General features: G+C 31.1%; 1 protein-coding gene across 1 annotated transcript in view; it reads right to left on the bottom strand.

Annotated features, from left to right (window-relative positions):
• Nucleotides 1-6,669: 6,669 nt before the first annotated feature.
• The window catches only part of LOC129222543 (neurogenic locus Notch protein-like), a 162,500-nt gene continuing 146,461 nt past the window's right edge, over nt 6,670-22,708 (bottom strand). The window contains exons 23-33 of the mRNA XM_054857056.1: nt 20,192-20,422; nt 19,116-19,254; nt 18,823-18,982; nt 17,827-17,987; nt 17,374-17,452; nt 16,071-16,363; nt 12,936-13,279; nt 11,721-11,867; nt 10,073-10,224; nt 8,816-8,963; nt 6,670-8,012 (exon numbers count right to left, since the gene is read on the bottom strand). Of these exons, the coding sequence (XP_054713031.1) occupies nt 6,670-8,012; nt 8,816-8,963; nt 10,073-10,224; nt 11,721-11,867; nt 12,936-13,279; nt 16,071-16,363; nt 17,374-17,452; nt 17,827-17,987; nt 18,823-18,982; nt 19,116-19,254; nt 20,192-20,422 (3,197 nt within the window). The remainder of the gene's footprint in view (nt 8,013-8,815; nt 8,964-10,072; nt 10,225-11,720; nt 11,868-12,935; nt 13,280-16,070; nt 16,364-17,373; nt 17,453-17,826; nt 17,988-18,822; nt 18,983-19,115; nt 19,255-20,191; nt 20,423-22,708) is intronic.

Here is a 22,708-nt window from a genome sequence, read left to right as displayed (position 1 = left end):
TTAACTTTGCAGGTCATCCTCACAACTTCTCGCTTCTTGAACTCATAAATTTAAAAATATTTGACGAAATGACTTGAATGGAAATTTTTTAACAAAAATATCTATTGAACACGTCGATTTTCTCCCGCTTCCCCCTTGTTCTTTTCAATATTTTTTAATAATAACGAAAAATTCTGAATTAATCATTAAAAATCTGTTATAATTTTCTATCAGCAATAGATTACATGGGGGCGCTCTTCTTTTTTAACCAAAGAAAGGATTTAGACCTTTAAGTTGGTGAAACCCCTATAATGTATCGCTTGAAATTTATTATATATTGAATGTATAAAGGTTACAAGAAATGAAAAGCAAAAGTTTTGTGTTCTTGCTGTTACAAAAATCAATTTCGAAAATGCCGTTCACAAAATTCGCGATCATAAAAATACATCTGTGATCCTTAAATTCATTCACTCCGTTTTTTTCTCACGGTTATTTATTATTTTGGTAGTGATTTTTAAACAATGCGTTTTCAAAATGACGTAGCGTTGTAATAAGTTAATTTTTTCACAAATTGAAATGAAAATGTCTTTTCCAAAGTAGATAAAAAGAAGTAAAACCATGTTCTTATGTAACACATTTGAACGAAAAGAAAAGGCGCCCTTGCAACAAAAAGGGGTCTAGAGTGGATATTTCCGTAAAGTGGATAACCTTTAAAACTTTTAAAATGAAATGTATGTTTAGATCTAAATAAGAAACAGTAATTTTAAGTCTATAAATTATAATAATAATAATATTAAAAAAATAAATAGCAGTAACTTCAGGATGCATTTACTATTAAAGTGCTGATCGAAAATATTGGATATATACATATCAAAATATTCGGATATATATCAAAGTATTGGATATTTTCGAAAATATGATGATCTTTTCGAACCCTGATTAGAGGCCTCCACTCTTTCGTTGCCCCAGGGCCTCCACACTTCCAAATCCGGCCCTGAATTTAATTTTATCATAATCTTAGCTAAATTTAATCTTGAAATTGCTATTGAGTTTAAAAGTAATTTGTATTAATGGGCTAATGTCCCCCTGATAAATGCATTATTGGGGGACGGGACAGTCACTTTCTTAAAAATAACTTGTGTTCTCTTAATTTCAAGTACAGTTCAATAAATTTTTTTAATTTCAAAATTTAAAAAATATATTAGCTATTGTGCATTTATTTCTTTAAAGATGTCATGGCTGAATTTTGAATTTGGGGTGCAACATAGATCTACTTCCTTGAGGTGCACAGCAGGCAATGGTGTATCAGTTGAATGATCTACAATTTTGGCAATGGGCCCTCTGCTGGGTATTTTAACATATTCATTAACTTTCAACATTTAAGTATTTTTCTGAAGCTTCCTCCCTTCCCCCAATTTTTGCTTTTTTTCAAAAGAACTTTTTAAGTCAGATTAAACCCTGTTCTGTATGCTATATCATCCATTGTAAAGTATCATGAGAAAATGACAATCATTATAATAATATGCATAGCTTTAAGAAAGGCTTCCTCCAAGAAATTTCACATCAAAATTAACTTTGCATGAAAAACGTTTTCCAAGACTTAATGGAAATAATAGAGAAAGAAAATTAAACTTCACTTTGAAAATCCTTACGAATTTTGCTTTTTTTTTGATTACTAGAAAAAAAAAATAATAAAAGAAAAACTTCTAAGATCTGTAAACCAGCTGACACAATACAGTAGCCAGACTTAGATAAAATGAAAAGCTTTCTGCGAACACAAATCCTAACTGGAAAATTTTCTGCAAATAATTATTTTGCCCAACTCACCCTTGAATAGAAAATTAAATTTATTTTATATTCAAATATGAAAGAGACAAAAAAAAGGCTTTAAATCATTTATTTATTTATTTATTTATTTTTTTTTTGCAATAACATATACAGTCGGACCTCCATATATCGAAGTAGCAAATTTCCGGAAAAAAATTCGATATATAGAAATTTCGATATATAGAAACGATCTTATATTATCATAAAAATCTCTTAAAACATTAAAATTAATGCTAATTTTCGTGCATGAAACCCAATTTCTAATTTATACGAGCATCGGATTAAACGAAAGTTAATAATTGGAAAATTAACAGAAATTACATTTTTGCGCCTTCATACACCTTCATTCTTCGGCAGTTCAACTTGATTCGCAACAAGAGGGGATTTTCGTTTTGACAATGTAATCGAGAGAAAAGTAAAAAATCAATCTACTTAACTTGAATGATTTTACTGAAGCTAAAAAGACTAAGAAAGATAATCAACAGACAAAAAGGATAACTTGAAACTGATTTTACAGTGTTACTGGTTACAACTAAGATTTGAAATAAACTTGAGGGAATTTAAGAACTCCAGAACGGAACAACGATCTATATCTACACACCCCTCAAACCATGATTTCTTATGAGTTTCTTAGCAATCTTTAGTAAACATAATTTTCTCCCGTAACCTTCATTTTTCAATGAGACAAACAATCTAAAGTGGAAAAACAAATCTACGAATGTCTCGAAATTTTTTTTCGATATATAGAGATTTTTTCGATATATAGAAACAGGGGCGGCATTTCAGCATTTCGTTTGGGGGGTCAAGTTTCTTGAACATGAATTTCCTCAGAACGGTATAAAATACATATTGTTTTTCACAAGAACTGATAATTAAATGGTTTTAATGTTAAGAATAATTAGGTTTGTAAAGAACAATTAAAATTTTTTCGACCGAAGCTTTAAATTTATTTTGTTATAAGTTATATCACAAAATATCTCGGTACTAGTTTTTATTTTTTAGTAAAGTTTTAATCTGCTATTTTTGGAGTCAGGAAGAACAGAAAATTTTGTAACTATAGTTAATCAATATCCAATGACTTAATTTATTGCCAGTATAGCTAAAGAGGAAGGTCTTGCTTTGCCTCATTCCGCTTCGAAGGCAATTCTCTAACCTCCTGAGACACGCAAGTCAAAATTGGTTGACGTTCAGTTCTCCTACAACTTTCTGGTTGAGTTTTTTACACCGATGAAGAGGCTCCATTTTTGTAGCCTTGAAATAGCTATATGCTGTATTTTCGTGTAAATTTGTGCTTTATTTACATCGGTTTTTCAATTTAATCACGGAAGTCATCTTTCAAATGACTGACGTGATTGAAACAGTCAAAAAACAATGGAAGCAAGAAAGTTATGTCAGAAAAGCACATTTCCTTTAGATTCCTCTCTTTAAAATAACCAAGAAAGCTTTTTAAATAGGCTAGTATTTATTTTGTGTCATTAAAAAGTATAATCACAATTCACAAAACAATTCATCTTCCCTCATGCTATTACTTATAAGTGTAATATTTTCTTTTTCGCTTTCTATAACCGACCTACATAATATTGAAGTTAAGACCAATAATAAATATATCTCATTAAATCCTGTCTCAATTTCTTGAGAAACTGAATTGATCAGTTTATTCAAAATATTGATTTAATATTTTGACTAAAACTTCATCTGGGTTTTGTCACCTCTTCCACATTGGCATACATTAAAAACTGTTACGAAAAAATCTGTCACAAAGTTCCACACCTGGTTCAAGTATGCATTAATGCGAAAATTGCTAAGAGTTTCAATTGTCAATCCAAGAATTAAGATCAGCGAATTAAAATTTTTATGATAGAGTGTAGCATTTATCAAAAAAACGCTCCGCAGTATAAATAAAGTAAACAAAAAATTCAGACAAAGGCATACATATTAAAATGACATCAAATCAATGAAAAGGTCGCTTTCCAGTAATTCTTCTAGAGGGCTTTTATAACTCTTGAAGACCATCTTGTGTCACTCGGAGATTGTCAAGTAAAGAGCCTCAAGATACATTTGTTGATGTGAAAGTATTTTTTGATGTGAGATGTTTTTCAAAAATAGCATATCTTTACAAAAAGTTCCCATGAAAGCATATGATACACCGAGTTGCTAAATTGTGTTTCTAGTACATGGCGTCAATGAACACTTACTAGCTGAACATTAAGTTATAATATGAGCACAAAAATTTATGTAAAATGACATGGAATTTACGCGTAAAAATTGCACAGACTCTACACTGTACGGGTATCTTATACAAGATGCTCCATCATAACATAGATTACTCAATTTTGAAATATTTAACCCATATGAAGCGATTACTTCCTTAGTTAAGGCGAACACTTATCCTCCATCAGTTTTTTCTGTTCTGAAAATTCAGGCAAATGATTTTCTAAGTTATCTAAATTGAATTTAACATTTTATATTATTCTTAGTGAAAAATTTGGGGGTGCAACCGCCCCCTCTTGCACCCCCTATTTGCCGCCCCTGTATAGAAACAATTTTTCTATGTAATGAACATAGAAATTTGCTGGGATTTCGATATATAGAAAATTTCGATATGTGGAAGTTCGATATATGGAGGCTCGACTGCAGTTTGCTTATTTCTCACCAACTGAAGAAAACTACCAAAACCATTTTTTTTTACACATGTGCTTTAAAAGGCTCTTTTGGAGAAAGGCTTTAACAGAAAGAAACTCTAGGATTTTCTTAAAAAATCCCTTTAAAAATTTTTATATATATATATATATATATATATATATATATATATATATATATATATATATATATATATATATATATCAACGTTAGCAGTTTGAAAAAAAAATTTCTGCAGAGCCAAAAATTTTCTGCGAACGCCGTTCGCGCGTTCGTCTATATTATGCAAGACTGACAGTAGCTTATAGAGATTGTACTTTTCTATTAACCTTGCTTGTGTTCCTATGTCATTTTGTTCTTTACATAATTACATAAATTTTATAACTCAGGTTATGAGGTTGCATTGCATTAACAAAGTAAAAAAGTAATGTACAATAACAAAAACATGAATTTACAATAAATTTCCCAAACTGCGATAACATTTACAAACAAGTGAATTTATATAAGCAAGCTATATTTTATTCATAATATTTATATATTTAAAATTTTGCAATCTTCAACAATATAAAAATATAGACATTTGATTTTTTGTCATAAAAATTACTAACTCTTTTGGAAGAAATGGCACGCAATAGTACTGTAAAAGAGAAACAAGTGCATTTTATTTCATTGCATGTACATTTTTAAAAACCTTTAAGATTTAAATACCTCAATGAAGAATTTACACATGAAATGTTTTTCCATTTGATATTTACAAATATATTTGAAATGCTAAATCTCTCTAAAACAGTTAACAGTAAAAGCAATGAATCTATAAACAAATATGGTATTTAAGACACAATTCTTGAAAAATGCATAATAAATAGTTTTTATTTAATATGATATGATCAATGATTTGTAGATTGCAGTTGTGCATCAAAAGAGCACAATATGATAAAAGTTTGTCAAAATCTCTCAGAAACCAATACATATGAAACAATGTGTAAAAATATTAAAGGTATGGTGTCACTATGATAATATACATGTATAAAGTGTCTGACAATTCCAGAGCACCAGGTTGCTTAGTCTACTAAAAAAATACTTTGGCAACTAGTTCTTTCAGATGAAGAATCTTTCAAAGGCATGTTATTCTGAATTCCTCTATGAACTCCAAGAAATAATTTTTCTGCTACATAAAATTCTATCTTGAGAAAACATTTTAGTTGCAAGAAAAATTATTGCTCTTGGTTTATGAGAAAATTCAATATAACCTGGCTTCTGAAAGATCCTTGTTCTGAAAATACTAGAAGAATCATAGTCGCTCGCTGTCTGTCGGACCCTGTATTTAGAGTGGGTCATCGTCCTATGGTAAAAAAAAAAGGTTTCCGATTTCCATCCAACAGGGCAAGACAAAGGTGCCAAATGACGTTTTAAGGTTATATATAAAATTTCATTTGATTAGGAGTTCATTTTTTGCCTCCGAATTGTGTTTTAAAAACCCGTATTCAAGGAAAAAAGTCGATTTTCATAAAAAAAATAAAAAAAAATTTTTAAAAAAACCTGAAAAAGAAATTTACAAATATGTATAACAACTTGAGGTTGTCCAAGTATTAATCATTCTTTTACAAAAGCGTTTATGAAAATCATTAACATTCAAAATTAAAAATATTCATCTCAAAATAGCTCGAAAGTCCTTACTATCTAGTTTTGGTATAAGTTTCATCACTTGTTTCTGTAAACGAAGTAACATTTATTATTATTGCAATCTTACGTGGAAGATATCCTATTTGGGTAAAGAAATCCAAACTTCAAACTCAATCCAGAGGCAAAAAGATTTATCAGAATGGAATAATATTTCACACATCTTAGTTTGAGATCATTTAACATCTTTTTAATCCGCTGCCCATTACATTTCGGGAAAAAAAAAATTTTTTTTGACCCACCCTACTGTATATACATTCATATAGATATTGTCACCTCAGAGCAACAGTACAATTCGTACGATCTTAGTGCTATTTCTAGGATTAGATATATTACTGTTGCTCTGAGGCAAGGATATATAGAATGGGCATGCATTGGTTCCAAAGAATTTAAAATTTATTGTTGTATGTGCATGAGTATGATGCTAGATCTATAAAATTATGAAAAATGATCTATGTACAAAAGCATGATGCATGATTGACACACATAGTCCACAAAAAATATGGCAGACTGTACAATTGCAATGAACAGAGATAAACCTCTTTAAATAAACACAGCTTCTGGCGACTGTGCAACAACAGATTGTTGATTCGTGCTAACAGTCTGTGCTTTCTGATGTTGTGAATGGTCAACAGTATGCTGAGGATGAAGGTTATTTCCCATTGGGCTGGCTATGCTCTCTGACCAGTCTGACTGAGCAGAATGCGGTGAAGAGCTAGACCATTGTCCTGGTGATTCTGGCGAAGGAGTTAAGTAAGTCTCGGGAGGGTGAAGGTAATGTTGAGGGGTAGTTTCCCCACCACTGTGACTGTGCTGAGATGGGGGTGTAGGATAATGAAACAAATGAGAGTACAAAGATTGTCCATTTCCCTGCACCTCCATTTTGATATTAGACCCCATCAGCTGCTGCACATCTGACATAGCAGAAGGATAGTCATAAATTGCACTGCCGTTACTTTGCGATTGCAATTTTGTAGTTCGTTGGTGGTGAGCAGCTCTCATTGCTGCCATATGGGTGGGTGATGTAGGTAATGAAGGGCGCTGTTTTATGGGAGATACATTGTTATAGGGCCGTGTAGTTGATACACCATTATTGCTTGAAATTGAGTTCTGTCTCATGTGATGAGTTGGCAAATTTTGCATTGTATTCGCCATGCTTGGATCAAGGTACATTTGACTTAGTCCATGTGAATCAACAGGGGGTCCTAAGGAGTAGTTCATTTTAAGCCTATCTTCATAAGAAGGCAATTGTTTCACTGAATTTGGCTGCATATGCAAGACATTACTCAACTGAGTATAAATGGGTTCCGAGTTTTCCATCCCATTTTGTGCAAGTCCATTGGGAGATGTCAGAGAATCAACTGGAGACAGCGACATAGAGCCATCCAAACCTTGCATCATCATATGAGTGTCCTTACGTCTCTTAATGGATGGTTTTCTTCTCAAACCATTTTCTAAAGCCACAGAATCTGGAGCTTCCCGGCCTGGTGCAGAACCGACATTATTCACTTTGAGTCTTCGTTTTGGTTTTGATTTTGATGAGCCTAACAAACTGGATAAAAGGACTGCAGGTGAGCCTGCATTTAAGTGACCATTAGCTATCTGAGGGCTTGGAGGAACATATTCTTCAAGTAGTCGCACGATATCCATGTGCATTCGTTCACATGCAACATCACGAGGAAGCCTGTCCATATGATCAGTGATTTCTTTGTTCGCTAAATTTTCCAAGAGTATTTTTGCTGCCTGGTAGCTGCCTTCTCTTGCTGCCAAAAATAATGGAGTTTCCTCTTTGTCATCTTGAGCATCTTTGTTGACTCCATGAGCAATCAGTACACGGACAGCATCAACATTGTTGACAGCAGCTGCCCAGTGCAATGCAGTTTTGCCTGAAGAAATAGAAAGAGAAATATAAGTTTTGGACATGTTTTTGCAGTACAATTCTTGCACTATGTGCAAAATTACTAATGGTAATTAGTGAAAATTACAATATTTATGTAGTATCATGTTTTAAGATATTTTAATCACTAAGAATGTGGTAAGCAACTATTCTGCCCTTGAATTTTGTACACAACTTGGGAAATTTACAGTATGATGAAAATGCAGATGGTAAAAGCAGCAGCAATCAGAGCAGTTTTTAAAAAAGAAAACGTGTATGTTTGCTTCCTGTTTAAAGATCATTCTGAATAAAAATAATAATAAAAGAACATATATAAGAACTCAAAATGTATATAAAAACAAATGTTCCTCCTTCCACTAAAAATAAAGTTAAGAAAATGTATGACTTCTATTTTAAGTAATTCTTTTGCTTATAATTTAAAGTTACTAAATGCAGGCAGTTGTACATTTTTTGCTATAGTTCATCTTTTGGTTTTGGTTTTTAATAAGCTGAAGGTTTCTATTTGTTTATGTACTATTGCTCTTATTTGAGGCAAAATTTTGTACTATAGAACTGGAACTTCATGCAGTCAGTAATTTATAAAAATATAATTGATAAAAGTTAGCATAATAATATCACTTTATGATCCACCAAATAACTAATCATTAACAAAAAAACAATCAATATTTATACATATATTAATAGTTAATAATTTCGGCCATAAAGAGTGGACCTTAAAGTTACACTTTAAATGTTTTGCTTAGGAAGTATGTATATTTGAATAAAAATCTTTTTTTTCATCATTACACATACCATGATCGTCTGCAGAATTAATATCAGCCTCAGCATTCACTAACTCTTCAACCATGCCTTCGATTGCCAGTCGAGCAGCAAGTATCAGGGGTGTTGTTCCATCATGCATACGGGCATTCAAATTTGTTGCCCTATTCCTCAAAAGAATCTGTAAATAAAAATGATTTTAAATTTAAAGAAGTAAAATTTTATGAAATGCAGTGGGAAGTATGCTTTGAGTTACTGAGAATGTGTCTCTTCAGCTTGATTATGATAAAGTTTCAAGTTTCATTTTTAAAACTGAAACACACCCAGATGGTTACATTGAATATTTGTATAATGCCTGTTGAATGTTTTTGACTAATTAAAAGTTTTTTTGAATCAGTAAACTGTTACTAAAGTTATTTTAACTATATACACACAAATTCCATACTAATGCATTAATATCGCTTTGCCATTGATATTTTTAATGTTTAATAAGAAAAATTAAATAATTAATCAAATGATTGTTTTGCCTATATTATTGTTTTAAAGCCTACTCATGCAATGATATATATATTATGTTTAAACAATGTTAAGCTTCAATTTTAAATTTTGTAAATTCTCAATACTTGAATATTTTTTACTAATCTAAAAATTTTTATCCTTATTCTATATCTAAAAAAACACAAGGGACAGACAGAGAGAAAACAATTCAGAGAAGTTTATTTTCAATTACAGAAAGAAAAGCAAATCTAATAAACAGTTTATCAAGAAAAAACAACAAATTCTCAGTTTATAAGATAATTTTAAGATATAAAACGTCAAGGAATGGGAAAAAATTAAAAAGAAACATATTGCTAAGCAAAATTCACAGAAATAAAAGTAACAAAAACTGAAAAGCTGTTGCTATATTCCCCCTTTTATGAGCCTGTAAAAACATGTCTTTTTCCTCAAATAAAAAACTTTTGCCAAACATTAAAAACTTAGAATTCAACTTTAAAAAAACAATTTCGATTAAAAAAAAGCTTGAGGAAAAAAGTTCTGGATTTCGGGATTCCGAAATCGGTGTCTCAAACTATAACTGGCAAAAAAGAAATCTAATGTTCCAAGATTAGGAATTCTTTTTATCTCAGAATAAATTCCTATTTTATTTTAAGAGTACAAATATTGGAGGGAATTTCAATTAGAAAAAGAACCTGAATGTTTGAGTACTATCCTTTTGTGTTAAGAGAGAAGGTATTTGAGTCTTTTAATAATAGTCTTTTAGAAAAAAAATAATCTACTCAATTAACAAACCTGGAACACTCCTTGGGCATCAGCTGAAACCGCAGCATGTAAAGGAGTTCTTCCTGTATTGTCTTGAGCATTTGCATCAGCACCAGCATCCAGTAATCGTTTTGCAGCATCAGCCCTGGCATACCTAGCAGCTAAATGCAGTGATGTTTCTCCTGTGAAAACAAAATGCCATGTCAACATTTCCAGTGCAATTGAATTACAGTCAAACCTTGATATCTTGAACCTCCTTATCTCCAAACCCTTGATGTCTTGGAAAAAAAAATTTCCCCAACATTTTCTATAAAAACCCCTATGTATTTTCCATAGCTATCTCGAAATTTATTAGTAAAACCAGTTCCACAGACAATTGCTTAACATTTTTTATCCCTTTTCTTGGAAATTTTGCGAATAGGGGATTTGGGCAAGATAATAGGGGAGTGTTGGTACGAGGCAGGTGTGTTGTATTTTCCTCAGAGTTTAAAATCTTTGTGCATTTCTCTTGGACATGTTGTCCATTTCGAGGAAAGGGGGTAGATTTTTCGTCCATCAGTTTTCAAACGAAAACGGAAAATGCATCCCTCATTTTCATCATTTTGCTTTTCTAACTCCTACAAAATGGCTGCTGAGAACTTTTTGATTTTGGGGTTACTGATTGAAGATAAAATTAGAATTTTTAAATATTTAGGTGAGCTCCTCAAACCTCGTTTTCAGGGCTTCAGGGTCAAAAAATTTTCAGTCGACAATACTGAACGCCTGGCCTTCTGAAAGCATCAAAAATCGTTTAAGATTGCTTTTATGCAGCTTCAATTTTAAAAAGTAGCCAAACCCCTAACGTTACCAAATATGGTGCACAGTCGTGCTTTTTAGACTTCAATTACGAAAAAATTTCAGTCGAGGGTGTGACTGCTCCTGTATGAAATCTGAAAATGTAAAAAACTACAGTTACGAAACATTTAAGGTGGAGAACGTTTAAATCAATCCACCTAGTATCACTGAATATTTCTTTAAAACTTCTTTTTTTAGGACTTAAATTTCCAAATAGTTTTTGAGACGAGTCCCAGAACCGCCCTGCCCGTAACATCAATGTAATTAGTCTGCGTTTTTAGAACTTCAATTTTGAAAAGTTGGGCGGAGAGGTGATGGATTTCGCACTATATTTAAAAAAAAATCAATCGATAGTAACTTCAAAAAGTCCCATTCTAGTCATTACACTAAGGTCAACAAATATAACCTAAAATGGAGTTTTTAAGATATCAATTTCTAAAAATTTCCGCAGAAGGCACCCTGAATTCTTCCTCCCCGTAGCATTACCAAAGACCATCTAAAACTGCGTTCTTAGGACTACAATTCAAAAAACTTAAGGGGGAGAACCCCCAGACCCCCATCTACCCCCTACCCACCAAAAGCGATAATTTTTTAAAAGCGATAATTTTTTCCTAACACTATTTTCTGGTTGCATCACTGTATGACAGTATGAAGTCCTACCCCCACCTCGAAAATAAGGAGATCAGGGCACTGTTGCTCCCCCCTCAAAAAATTTGAAATTACAAAAAGAAAGTGTGTGTGTGGGGGGGGGGGGCTAATCTTGGTTATGTGGGCTCCCTCCAAAATAAAAACATTACGCCACTGTCAAGGTTGTACTGTATATGATTGTGAATCTTCTACTAACCAGTCCTTTCAACAGTCATGTTAATCTTTGCACCTTGCATTAATAAATCTTGGACCATACTTCCAGAGCCATCATCATCTTCACCATCCTCAATGACATCAATACCACCACCTCGAAATGAGGCAAGCATCAATGGTGTTAAACCACCTAAAAAAATAAAATAACATGCATTGAGAATAATTTAATTTTTAAATTACAGTGTATGCAGGAAATAATAACTATTGAAACCACCATTTTAGTGGGCTTCTACATAAAAATTATTTTGGAGAAAAATTCAGCTGATGGGCATTGCGCATTTTGTTAAAGCTATCAACAGTGCTTTTCTACTATTAAGTTTTCATTTTGCATAACAAGACTACTTCTTTGGTGCATTCGTTTGGTTTTGCTCACTGGCATTTTAGAGTTAAACAATAAAAAGTGAGTTGCAGCAACAACATTTTAAATTCAACATTTTTATTCTAATGAGAAAGGACAGCCATGAAATTTTGATTTGATGTATTCATTTATTTGCTCATAAAAATGTTGGAATATTTAATATGAAAAAAACAGAAAAAGTTGTTCAAAAGTCAGTCTGACAGAGCCCAAAATAGAATTCTCAAACTAAAGTTCAAATTTATTATGTTAATTAATGAAAACTTAGAACAATTTTAAGAAACAAAATAATAAATTATTACAATTTATTTATGAATAATTTATTTTTCACTATTAGGTAATAAGTAGCACTTTTCACTTGTATATAATCACAAAATACATCTTTAAATGAACAAAATAAAAAAATAAAAAGGAAGATAGTTCCTAGATTTAACTCAGTAACTGATCATTTATTACTTTTTAACTTATATTACGTCTCGCATTGTTTGGATTTTTTAAAAAGAGGGAAATCTCCCTAAAAGACTAAAACATCCACCCCCTGAGTTAGATATGTTCTGACGAAAGATCACTAATTGCCACACAAGATATCTTACAATCAGGGTTCTCATTAGAGGAAAAAATGTGGGAGAGAAAATCTCAACCTCCATTGAAACTAGAGTGAGATTTTTTTAAATTGAAAGAGATTTTTAAAAACAATCTTATTATTCGGTTTAACAGATGTGACAAAATTGCAAGAAGGTTCCAGGACACAATATTTTTCAAATTTCTTTTAAAAAAGTGCACAATTCTCATGCTCTATCGGGAACCCTGCTAAAGAGTTTATTCTCACAAAAATCTTCTTACCAGGTCCTTGCACATTAACATCAACACTTCCAGGTTCCATATCTCCATCCCCTTGAGGTGGTGTTAAGGCTAAAATATCAGGATTCCTTACATCTGCTGCATCTAAATGTTGCTGGGTCCATTGTCGGGGATCACTTTCGTCATACTCAGGAGGGGAAATAGAACTCTGGCTGTCACCAAAGCTTCCATCATGAGACTTCTCACTCTTCACTCTCTTAACAGGTGGATCGTCATCATCACTCCATTGATTTGCATCAGTGGTTGGAAGGGATGACATTGGAGGAGATGCATTATCGTTTGCATTTACATCCACTCTATTAGCAGAAGATTGCTTGTTTAAATTTCTGAAGAAGAAGTACGGAAATAAATATTATTAAACAGATAATTATTTCATGGTTAATATGTTTTTAACATGAATCCTATAATGATGAAAATTTACTGAAGTAATTGAAATGTACAAACTAGGTAATTATAAAAACTATTATTGCAATTACTGTGATAATTATAATTATTTAAGCTTCTTAAGTATTTTGTTACAAAATAAAGAGACAGAAACAAGATTACACGAAACAAGATCGAACCTCGTTATCACGACACCTTTGGTACTGTCATCAAAGTGTCGTTATAGCCGGAGCAACGTCATAACCGGAATAGTTAAAAAATTCGTAATTGAACATTAATTAATTACAAAATTAGATTTAATAAAAAGTTAATAGTATTTATGTTTTTAATTAGATTAAATTAATATAAATTTGAATTATTGGTAGATATAATAAAAATTATTTTAAAAAAATCTTCACTCTTTTTTTTCCCCTAATTCTAAAATACTTCCCAATAAGTGTTTGCAAAACTTTTGAATAACATTTTTAACACTCTTCCTTTGCAGGAAATTATCAGCAAGAAAGAAACCAATTCCAGACTCTTTATTTTTGTTCCCAATTCGATTAGATTTGACGGCTAAGCCCCACCTTTTGACGGTGAAAAAATCCTTTGTAGTTCGTTTATCCACTTTTAGAGTTCCTTTTTCAATCTAATGAGGAGCTCTTCTCTCTTTTTTCTTTCATGGGAAAAGCTTGTAGTGACCACCTACAGCTTCAGGTGGCTATGGTCTTTTTCTTCTTTTGCTATTTCCCTCGTCCAGTATCCATCTGCTTTGAAATCCCTTCTATTGTCCCTCATCTTGTCAAAATCTGAAACCTGTGCCTTTCACAACTTATCTACTTGCCCCTGCCATTCTTGAGGTGTCATGCCTGGTCAAATCTCTTGTCTGACTTCAAAGTTCCCACAACAAACATTCCGAAGTGCTTTTATTATTTTACTGAAAATTTTTCAGTTGCAAAGAAATATTTGATCTAGTCGAAGCAGCTTGAAGTGTTGTCGTAACCGGAGTTGCACCAAAAAAGTAGTCGTAAAATCCGAAGCCACTTAATATTAAAATAATATGGCATAAGTTCAGGACTTTGAAAAAGTGACGTGACATCCTGAAAGGTTGTGAAATCCGGGTGTTGCGACAGTGAGGTTTTACTGTATTCGCAAAGAAAAGTGTAACACATACTAAAACATATATAAAGACAAAATCATCACTGTTAATTACAGTTCCAATTTTCACTAAAAATAACATCTGAAAATTTAACACTATTTTTAATACACTGAACTGTTCAGTTTGAGAAAAGGGAATGATACAATGGATTATTGAACTAGCATTTAAAAACAAATTCCTTTTTATCCTCCCAATAAGAAATTCTTCTGGGGGCAATTACAAGTCAAGGACACTCATGTAATACTCAATAATTATTAAATTAAAAATATATCTAATTTGGAAAATATTCATATGTTGCATCAAATGTACCCAGGGGTGCCCACGGGGGGGGGGGGGGGGATTATTATGGCGCAAGTTGCACCATCTAAATTTGTTGGGGAGGGAAGTATTTTAATTTTTTTTCTTTATTTCTTTAAATTTATTTATTGATTTAATTTTAAATTAAATTATTTCATTTTATTCCATTTATGTTTTATTTCATTTATTTATTTAGCTTGTGTGTTTCTGTGTGTATGTCATTGGCATAGCACTTTTTTAATAAAACAATTATAATAATAATAATAAAAATATAAATATAAAAATATTTAAAAAAATAAATAAATTTCAAAAAAAAAAAGAGCTAAAAAATTAAAAAAGGAAAGAGGGTTGAGATAAATGTGGGGGGGGGGGGAATTTTCGTCATTTAACTTGGGGGCGGCGATAGGCACACCTGAATGTAGGATAATGTATTACTACTTTCCAATAGCAGGTGTTTGACTTTTTGAGGTATGTTAGTGAAGTAATAAATTCATACGAATCTAATGATAAGTACGTTTCCAATGATATTAATCAGAAAAGTTTAGTTAATAAAAATAGAACTTCAACATTGTTTTATTTTGTAGAACATCACAAAAAGTATTAAATGAAATAAGTACTGCATTACAATCTGTGTTTGAGATTTCAAAATTGCTGAAGCAAAGTGCAGTTGGTTCTCTATTTGACGACATTCACCACAAAAAATTGTCTTCCAGTCAAATGTATCCCTAAGCAGAATTTTATGAAAAACTCGAAAGAGAAAGATTTCCCTTCACACTTTTCATGTTAAGGACTTTCAGTATATTTTAAATTTAGATTTTATATGATAATGTATGTTTCTAAAATATGTTAATGCAATTTTGTCTCAATAAGAGAGCTCTTGCAATACAATATGAAGTAAAACTTTTGTCAGTTCTTTTCATTTTTGAATAGAATTTTTAACCACAGTCTATGAAATTGTGGATAATGGTCACTTTACTTGCATTTTGGTACGCATAAGTATTTTTGATGTTACTCTCGCGATATCTTGGTTTCTTTGATTTTCTTAAAACCTTAACACCCTGGAAGGAACTTTCTAGGAAGATCTAGCTTAATTTAGTGCAAAGCAAAATGGCCAATTATTTTTTACTGTGCCTCCTCCCAAGCACTTTCTATCGTTATGAGTTGAAAAAATCTTTGTTATAAACAGAAACACCGCATTCCTCATTAGAAATTTTTTGTATGGTGGAGAGTCAAGGACTGAAAAGTTGCTCTTAAATACAAATAGTCATTAAAAAACCAACGGTTGAAATATAAATTACCTCATCTCTTGTCCATCTGGTCCTCTCCTGCGAGATCTCCTTCGCTGGCTACTATTAGTTCTAAAAAACCCTTCTGGGAACCAGGTGATGCCTCTTGCTCTTTTTCTAGTGGTGATCAATACACCAAATAACAGTCCCATCAGCACAAACACAATAACTCCAATGACTATGTACATCATATCAGGGTAATACATCTTAACACCTGTAGTTCTTTCTTCATCGGCACCACTGATTTCTTTGATTTGGAATGCGAAAGCTTGACGTGAATGTGCTGCAGAAAGGAATTGTGCAGCCTAGAAATGAAGAAAACAATTTTTTATTCAGGCGGGCAAAAAAGAATGAAAGAAATCAAAGAAAGAAAGAAAAAAAAAATAACAAAACATGTTTGCTAACATGAAATATAAAGAGTCGCCAAGAAAGCACAAAACCTCATATTTGCATTTTTTCTCCCCCCCCCCCCCTTCCCAAATAATGAATTAAAAAGTTTGCATTAACATTTATATAAGTCTATGAATAAATCTGCAATTCAAAAAAAAAAAAAATCAAAATAAAGTACATTCAAGTAATTTTGATACAATAAAATTTGATCTTTACATTATAAAAGACATAATTAATAAAAAAATCATTGTTACTATATTTATAACTTGACAATTGATTTAAAAAATGAATAAATGGAGCTATAAATAATTTTCAAAAAGTTTAAAACTTTTACTATGAGGTATTTTCATCTAATAGGGTATCCAAAATAAGTGTATATAAGATATTTTAAAACTATTATAATCAATTTTGAAGTCTAAATACACCAATATATTTTCTTTAAATTTTTTTCAACGTGAAAAGTATTTCGACTAATTGTTAACTACTTTGCTTGGTTTTGTGACATTATGAAATAACGTAAAACTGTTTAAACCTTTTGTAGTAAATAGACAGAGATTCCATCTATATGTATGATTTTGTGACACCCGAATGTTCTTCAGTTTCATATACACCCATTACTTGTCAAATTTACTACCAAATTTTTAGTTACATTACTTGAGATCTAAGAGTTCACTCCAGTAGTGTGATGCAGGTAAAAATTCTAGAGACTTTACATTTTTTTTTCAACTTAGATTATTACAATTTTGTTTGAAAAAATGAAATTGAGAGAATTGATAAAAACAAGTTTGCTATTTAAACTACGTTTAAAAAGGGGGGGGGGGTAACATTGTCTTCAATGGGGATTAATTGAGCAATTGTAATAGAAATATTTGGCATAAAAAAATTAATAGACTTTGAAAAAATTGGCTTAAATTGAATTACTTACTTTGGATGCTGATTGGAAACATTCTGTAGCAGCAGATTTGACACATCTTCTATTGTCAATTTCCATATATACCTTAGTTCTATTTTTATAAAATAAGTACATTTCTGTTAATAATAGTTTTATGAAGTTTAATATTAAACACACACAAATTAATTAGTAATAATTATCAATGCACCTAATCTTCATGTCACTAAATTTAAAAATATTGTCAACAGAATTAACTTATTACAGTTAATTCCATCAAAAAAATATTGAAAATATAAAAGCTAAAAAAACTGAAGCAAGAATTAAAGTATTAAACTCAGTACTCTGGGAATAACAAAAGAGTTTAAAACTTAGCTCCTACAAAATAATAATAATAATAATAATAATAATAATAATAATAATAATAATCAAGAACTGAAACATGGGATAGTTTGATTATTGTGGTGCTGACAAAATAAATCTTCTTACCCAGATTTTGGATGAGTTTTGTATTGGTAACTAACAGGCACATCCTTCGCTTGCCATGGATAAACCATGAGTAAACCATCTTCATCCTTTTTTATGCGCACAATAGTTCTTAAAGCATGACCAATTTCTCTCAGGAAAGGAACAGAATTATTTAGAAATACCTATAAAGCAAAATGTTACATTTAAATAATTAGATTAAAATTGATAGACAAATTTTCTTAATTTAAACATTATTTGAAAATGGTCCTTAATTTTGCTATGAATACAAGCAGGTTATACAGAAATGTAAGCAACTAGAATGATAAGTCATGTGAAATTATTTCATGAATGAGCTTCAATATTAAAATAGGGAAACTATCATAAATGTTACAAGGTTTGAAATTTGGCTAAAAAGCCTTTCTGTGCAAAGGACTAACTATGAAATTGATCAACATCATATCAATAAATAAAGAAACAAAGAAAGTAATTTTTTACTGGTTTATACTAGACAGGTAATAATTCTGATATTCAGTTGGACACAAAACGCAGCATTTGTCTGGGAAAAGTGTCACTTTAATTAGAAGAATAAATAAACTAATTGAAAACACAAAAACCCAATACATGGCTATTCAAATAATAGACATAAAATCTACACCTTGGTGATAAATTTTAGCAAATACAGTTTATATTAAATCTGCATGATTAACTTTTAATTAGATGGATTCAAAGTAAATAAATTCATTTTCGTTGTTTCATCACAGAAGGTTTAGATAACCTCCTCCCACTTCTCCTTGAAAGCAGGCAGGGGGAGGGGGGTATATTTTAAGATTAACTTTATTTGACAATTGAAAAATGGACCAATCTGTAAATTTTCATATCCTGAAGATTTGACTTACACTTTTCGTAATGTATAAATATTCACATAAATATTGATACAATGAGCAGTAATGTACAAATTTAATTTCATTAAGTACACATACAGACCGAGAAGGAAAGAGAAATTTCATGCTCTTTTACCTCTGGCTCCATAAGCACAATGGCCATTAAAGATCCATCAGCAAGTCTTGGTGGTTCAGATTCACAATCCAATCCATCCCAATTACATTCTTCATTGTTACAACCATAATCACAGTAGCCATTCCCATAATTTTTCAAACAATATGTATCGTAGTGTTCACTAAACCAATAAAAAAAATCGAATTTAACTTTTCAGTAAAGTTATTAATAAAGATGATCAAACTGCATGAATGATGCCATCAACATTTTACAAAATAAGTTATGTACATCAAAATTCTCTCCAATTAACTTACTTGCAAGGTAATAATTTCTGCTCACAGTCAAAGCCATCAAATAGACAATCAATGTTATTACATTCAATATTGCATTCATCATTTCGAAAGACATCCCAGCAATTGATTGTAGCAGTACAATTCATCCATGGATTTCTTCCTGCAATAAAATAAATAAGAAGTTTTAAAAAGTACCCAACTGAGATTTGCTAATATTTCTGCAAATAAAACAATATTTTCCAGAGTGAAGTTTGTAAAATTTTTTGATGACTCGATCTTAAGTGGTGATTTACTTATAGTGAGAAATAAAAGACTGTCTTGAATTGCAGCAAGTTAATTATATAAAATGAAGAAATTCATCTAATAGCCTACTGCTTTGGTTAAATAAATTTATATTTTCAGCTTATTTAACCATCATACTTAGAGCAACATGAATACCTATTTTAACATCAGTAGTTTAAATAGACTTTTTTTTTTAAATGAGATATGGCCACTCCACTTATGAGTTCATTTTTGTATAGTCCTAGTCCCTATAAGTATCTATATAAAGTTTCACAGGTCTTCTAAACTTATATTTAAAAAAAAATCAACATTAATGCAGAAAAAAAGGTCTGCCTTCTTTTCTTTACTAATAATAAAGCTCAAAGTCTCTCTGGATGTCTGTAGGATGTCTGGATCTCTGTGACGCGCATAGCACCTAGACTGTTTGGCCAATTTTCATGAAATTTGGCACAAAGTTAGTTTGTAGCATGGGAGTGTGCACCTCGAAGCGATTTTTCGAAAATTTGATTTTGTTCTTTTTCTATTTCAATTTTAAGAACATTTTCCAGAGCAAAATTATCATAAGATGGATGAGTAAATTACAAAATTATCATGACATGGAATGGGAGAGCGAATGAACATAGCCAATTGGCAAGAAATTCGTCATCCATTATTTGTGAATAAACAGGCGAACCGAATGACCTTTTAATTTTCAACTATGGGCAAAGTGGTGCGGGTACCACTAGTTAAGAATAATTTACAAAAACAACTAAGCATGCATATCTTTTGGAATGTCAACAACATTTTAATAAGAAGTACCATTCAAATAAAGTTACCTAATGAACAGTCACCACCATCAAAATTACATTGAGCTGTGTTACACTCTTCATTACATTTCCTATTTCCAGACTTCTTGTCACACTCGTTCAATTCACACAAATCAATCCTTTCTTCTTCATCTCTGAATACTGTTACAGGTCTAAGAAAGACACCACCAGAAAATGAAGAATCAAAGACACTGCAGCGGGCACCATTCCAGTTTGTAGGACACTCACATTCATACTTCCCTAAAATAGCAAAGGTATTTAATGGCAAAATATGTATTTAAGTTAATATTTATTACATGTGTAACATCAACCTTTAAAAAATTATATGTTACTAATTGTAAATTACACCCTTTGAGTAACAGATATTTTGTAACTCCCCCCCCCCTCCCATCTTTTGTTATTTCATACAATACCCAATAAAAGAATTACCTAACCTAATAATGAACATTATCATGTTTTCTGTATTGGTTACACTGGTTGTACACTGAAATAAGCAGTATATTCAAATAAGGATAGAATGGGGTTTTGGCCAACAAAAAGCACATATTCATCAGTAATTACATGGTAACCAAGGTTAATGATGATTTTTTTTTTTTTTTTACTAAAGAAAGCCAGCCTAACTAACAACCATTTAATTTTCTTTACTGTTTTGATAGCATGGAAATATTTTTTTAACTGCACAAAATATTTTAAGTTAGCATTGGCAGTACAAAATATACAAAGGAAAATTAAAACTTATTTTTCCATTTTATACTACAAGCTCTCAACTACAAGTAATGAAAACAAAATGGCCAACACTTTAGCTATTATTTTATAAACTACATTATTAATTATAAGACTTTTGAAAAGTAACCATTTTATTCAGAAGCTGAATTTTTTTCTCTTCTTTTTCGCACACTTGTGTTTGAGCAATAATGTAAAAATGTCTGATGAATTTATTCCGTAAAAATTAAAAATTTTATTTATTGGTTTAAGTTTCAATTACTGCTGCTTGTCCCACAGAATATTTAAAAGCTTAAGACATAAAACTAATGCACTAATGCACTCAAAGCATTTTCCTATGAATGAAACATTAATTTTTAACATGATTCTAGCATTTTTCTAGAAACTAACAGTTCTGCATCAAAAACTCTCCAAATAACAAATATTGGGAGAGGAGGGGGAGGAGAAGAACAATTGTGAAGGAAACAATTTAAAATGTGCTAAAATACTTTAAAACAAGTTTTTAATAACTACATTATTTGCATATTAAAACAATTTCCAAAAATATTTTCTGATATGAAAAAGCTGCTTGTAAACTTTCAATCTCTCAGTCAAACATCATTTTTTTTTATTTTTCAAAAATTGAGTTTCAGTCTGTTTTTTTTTTTTTTTTTCAAAAATTAATTCATTTTTCTTTGTGTAAAGTTGTACTTTTAAGAAGATCATTTAATTCATGCAGTAATTTCCTAAATTACTGCATTTTACTTCCTCAAAAAGTACAAACAATACTCTAAATATCTTTTGTTTTTTCTTTGATTTTCTTCAAAAAAATGATTTGACACAGAAAAATCTATTTTTTTCTAATATATTTTTACGCCTTTTTTTTCCATTAAATTTATTTATTCATTGTTCTGTACATTTTTCAGAGCTCTTGTCTGGTTTTAATTTCTTACATTATTATTTTGAGTAAAATTCTATTTCAAATTCAACTAGGAATAAAAATGTTATCACTAAATTTCTGCAACAAGTTTACTAATAAAAATTAACATTTGAAGTTAGAGCACTGTTAGCCCAGTCTGCACCATGACCCCCACGCCCCCTCCAGGTGGGCACCCCTGTATGTTTCCGCTTATTTTTAACTATCGTGACTAATTTTTAGAATTTTTTTTATATTTTTTATTATGACCTTGTCATCTTGAAAACTCGATATCGAGTTTATTAGATTAAATGGTCTACCATTTTTCTAAACTGTATTTTCTTGGTTATTTTGCAAAATATGAACAGTTTGGAAACACCTACAATTTTAATTAGTTGGGATTTTTAACATTCTACTGTATATAGTAAATTTGCGATAACTCGAAGTCTGATAACTCGAATATTACTATAACTCTAAGTTTTTATCAAGTCCCGATCCTTTTATCTTTATTATGCTCCATTTCTCGAAGTTTTTTCAAAGATGACTTGAAATTTATTTTGAAAGAACAAAAAAAAGAAAAAAAAAAGAAAAAAGAAAAAACATACTTTTAAGTGACTACGAAAGAAAAATGCATTCACCTTCACTTGCAATTCTTGAACAACAGACCTCGTAAGCAAGAAAAACAACTGTTGAGCCAATGAGCAATAAAGGAGTTACACGTGCGGAAATGAGTATAGCTTGTTTTATTTTGTTGCACTGTACTGTTTACACTTAGACATGTTGCTGAACTATGAGTCTACTTTTAAGCTGTTAAGTTGCCAAGTCAACTTATTGTACCTTTTTATTCAAAGGCTGACCTAAGTTAAGATGCGTTTCCCTTCATTCTTTAGTTCCAATCATTTGCTGAT

This window comes from Uloborus diversus, chromosome 5 (assembly GCF_026930045.1).
Source record: "Uloborus diversus isolate 005 chromosome 5, Udiv.v.3.1, whole genome shotgun sequence".
NCBI lineage: Eukaryota > Metazoa > Arthropoda > Arachnida > Araneae > Uloboridae > Uloborus > Uloborus diversus.
The sequence above is the reverse complement of the archived record's forward strand: the minus strand, read 5'-3'. Positions and strand labels throughout refer to the sequence as shown.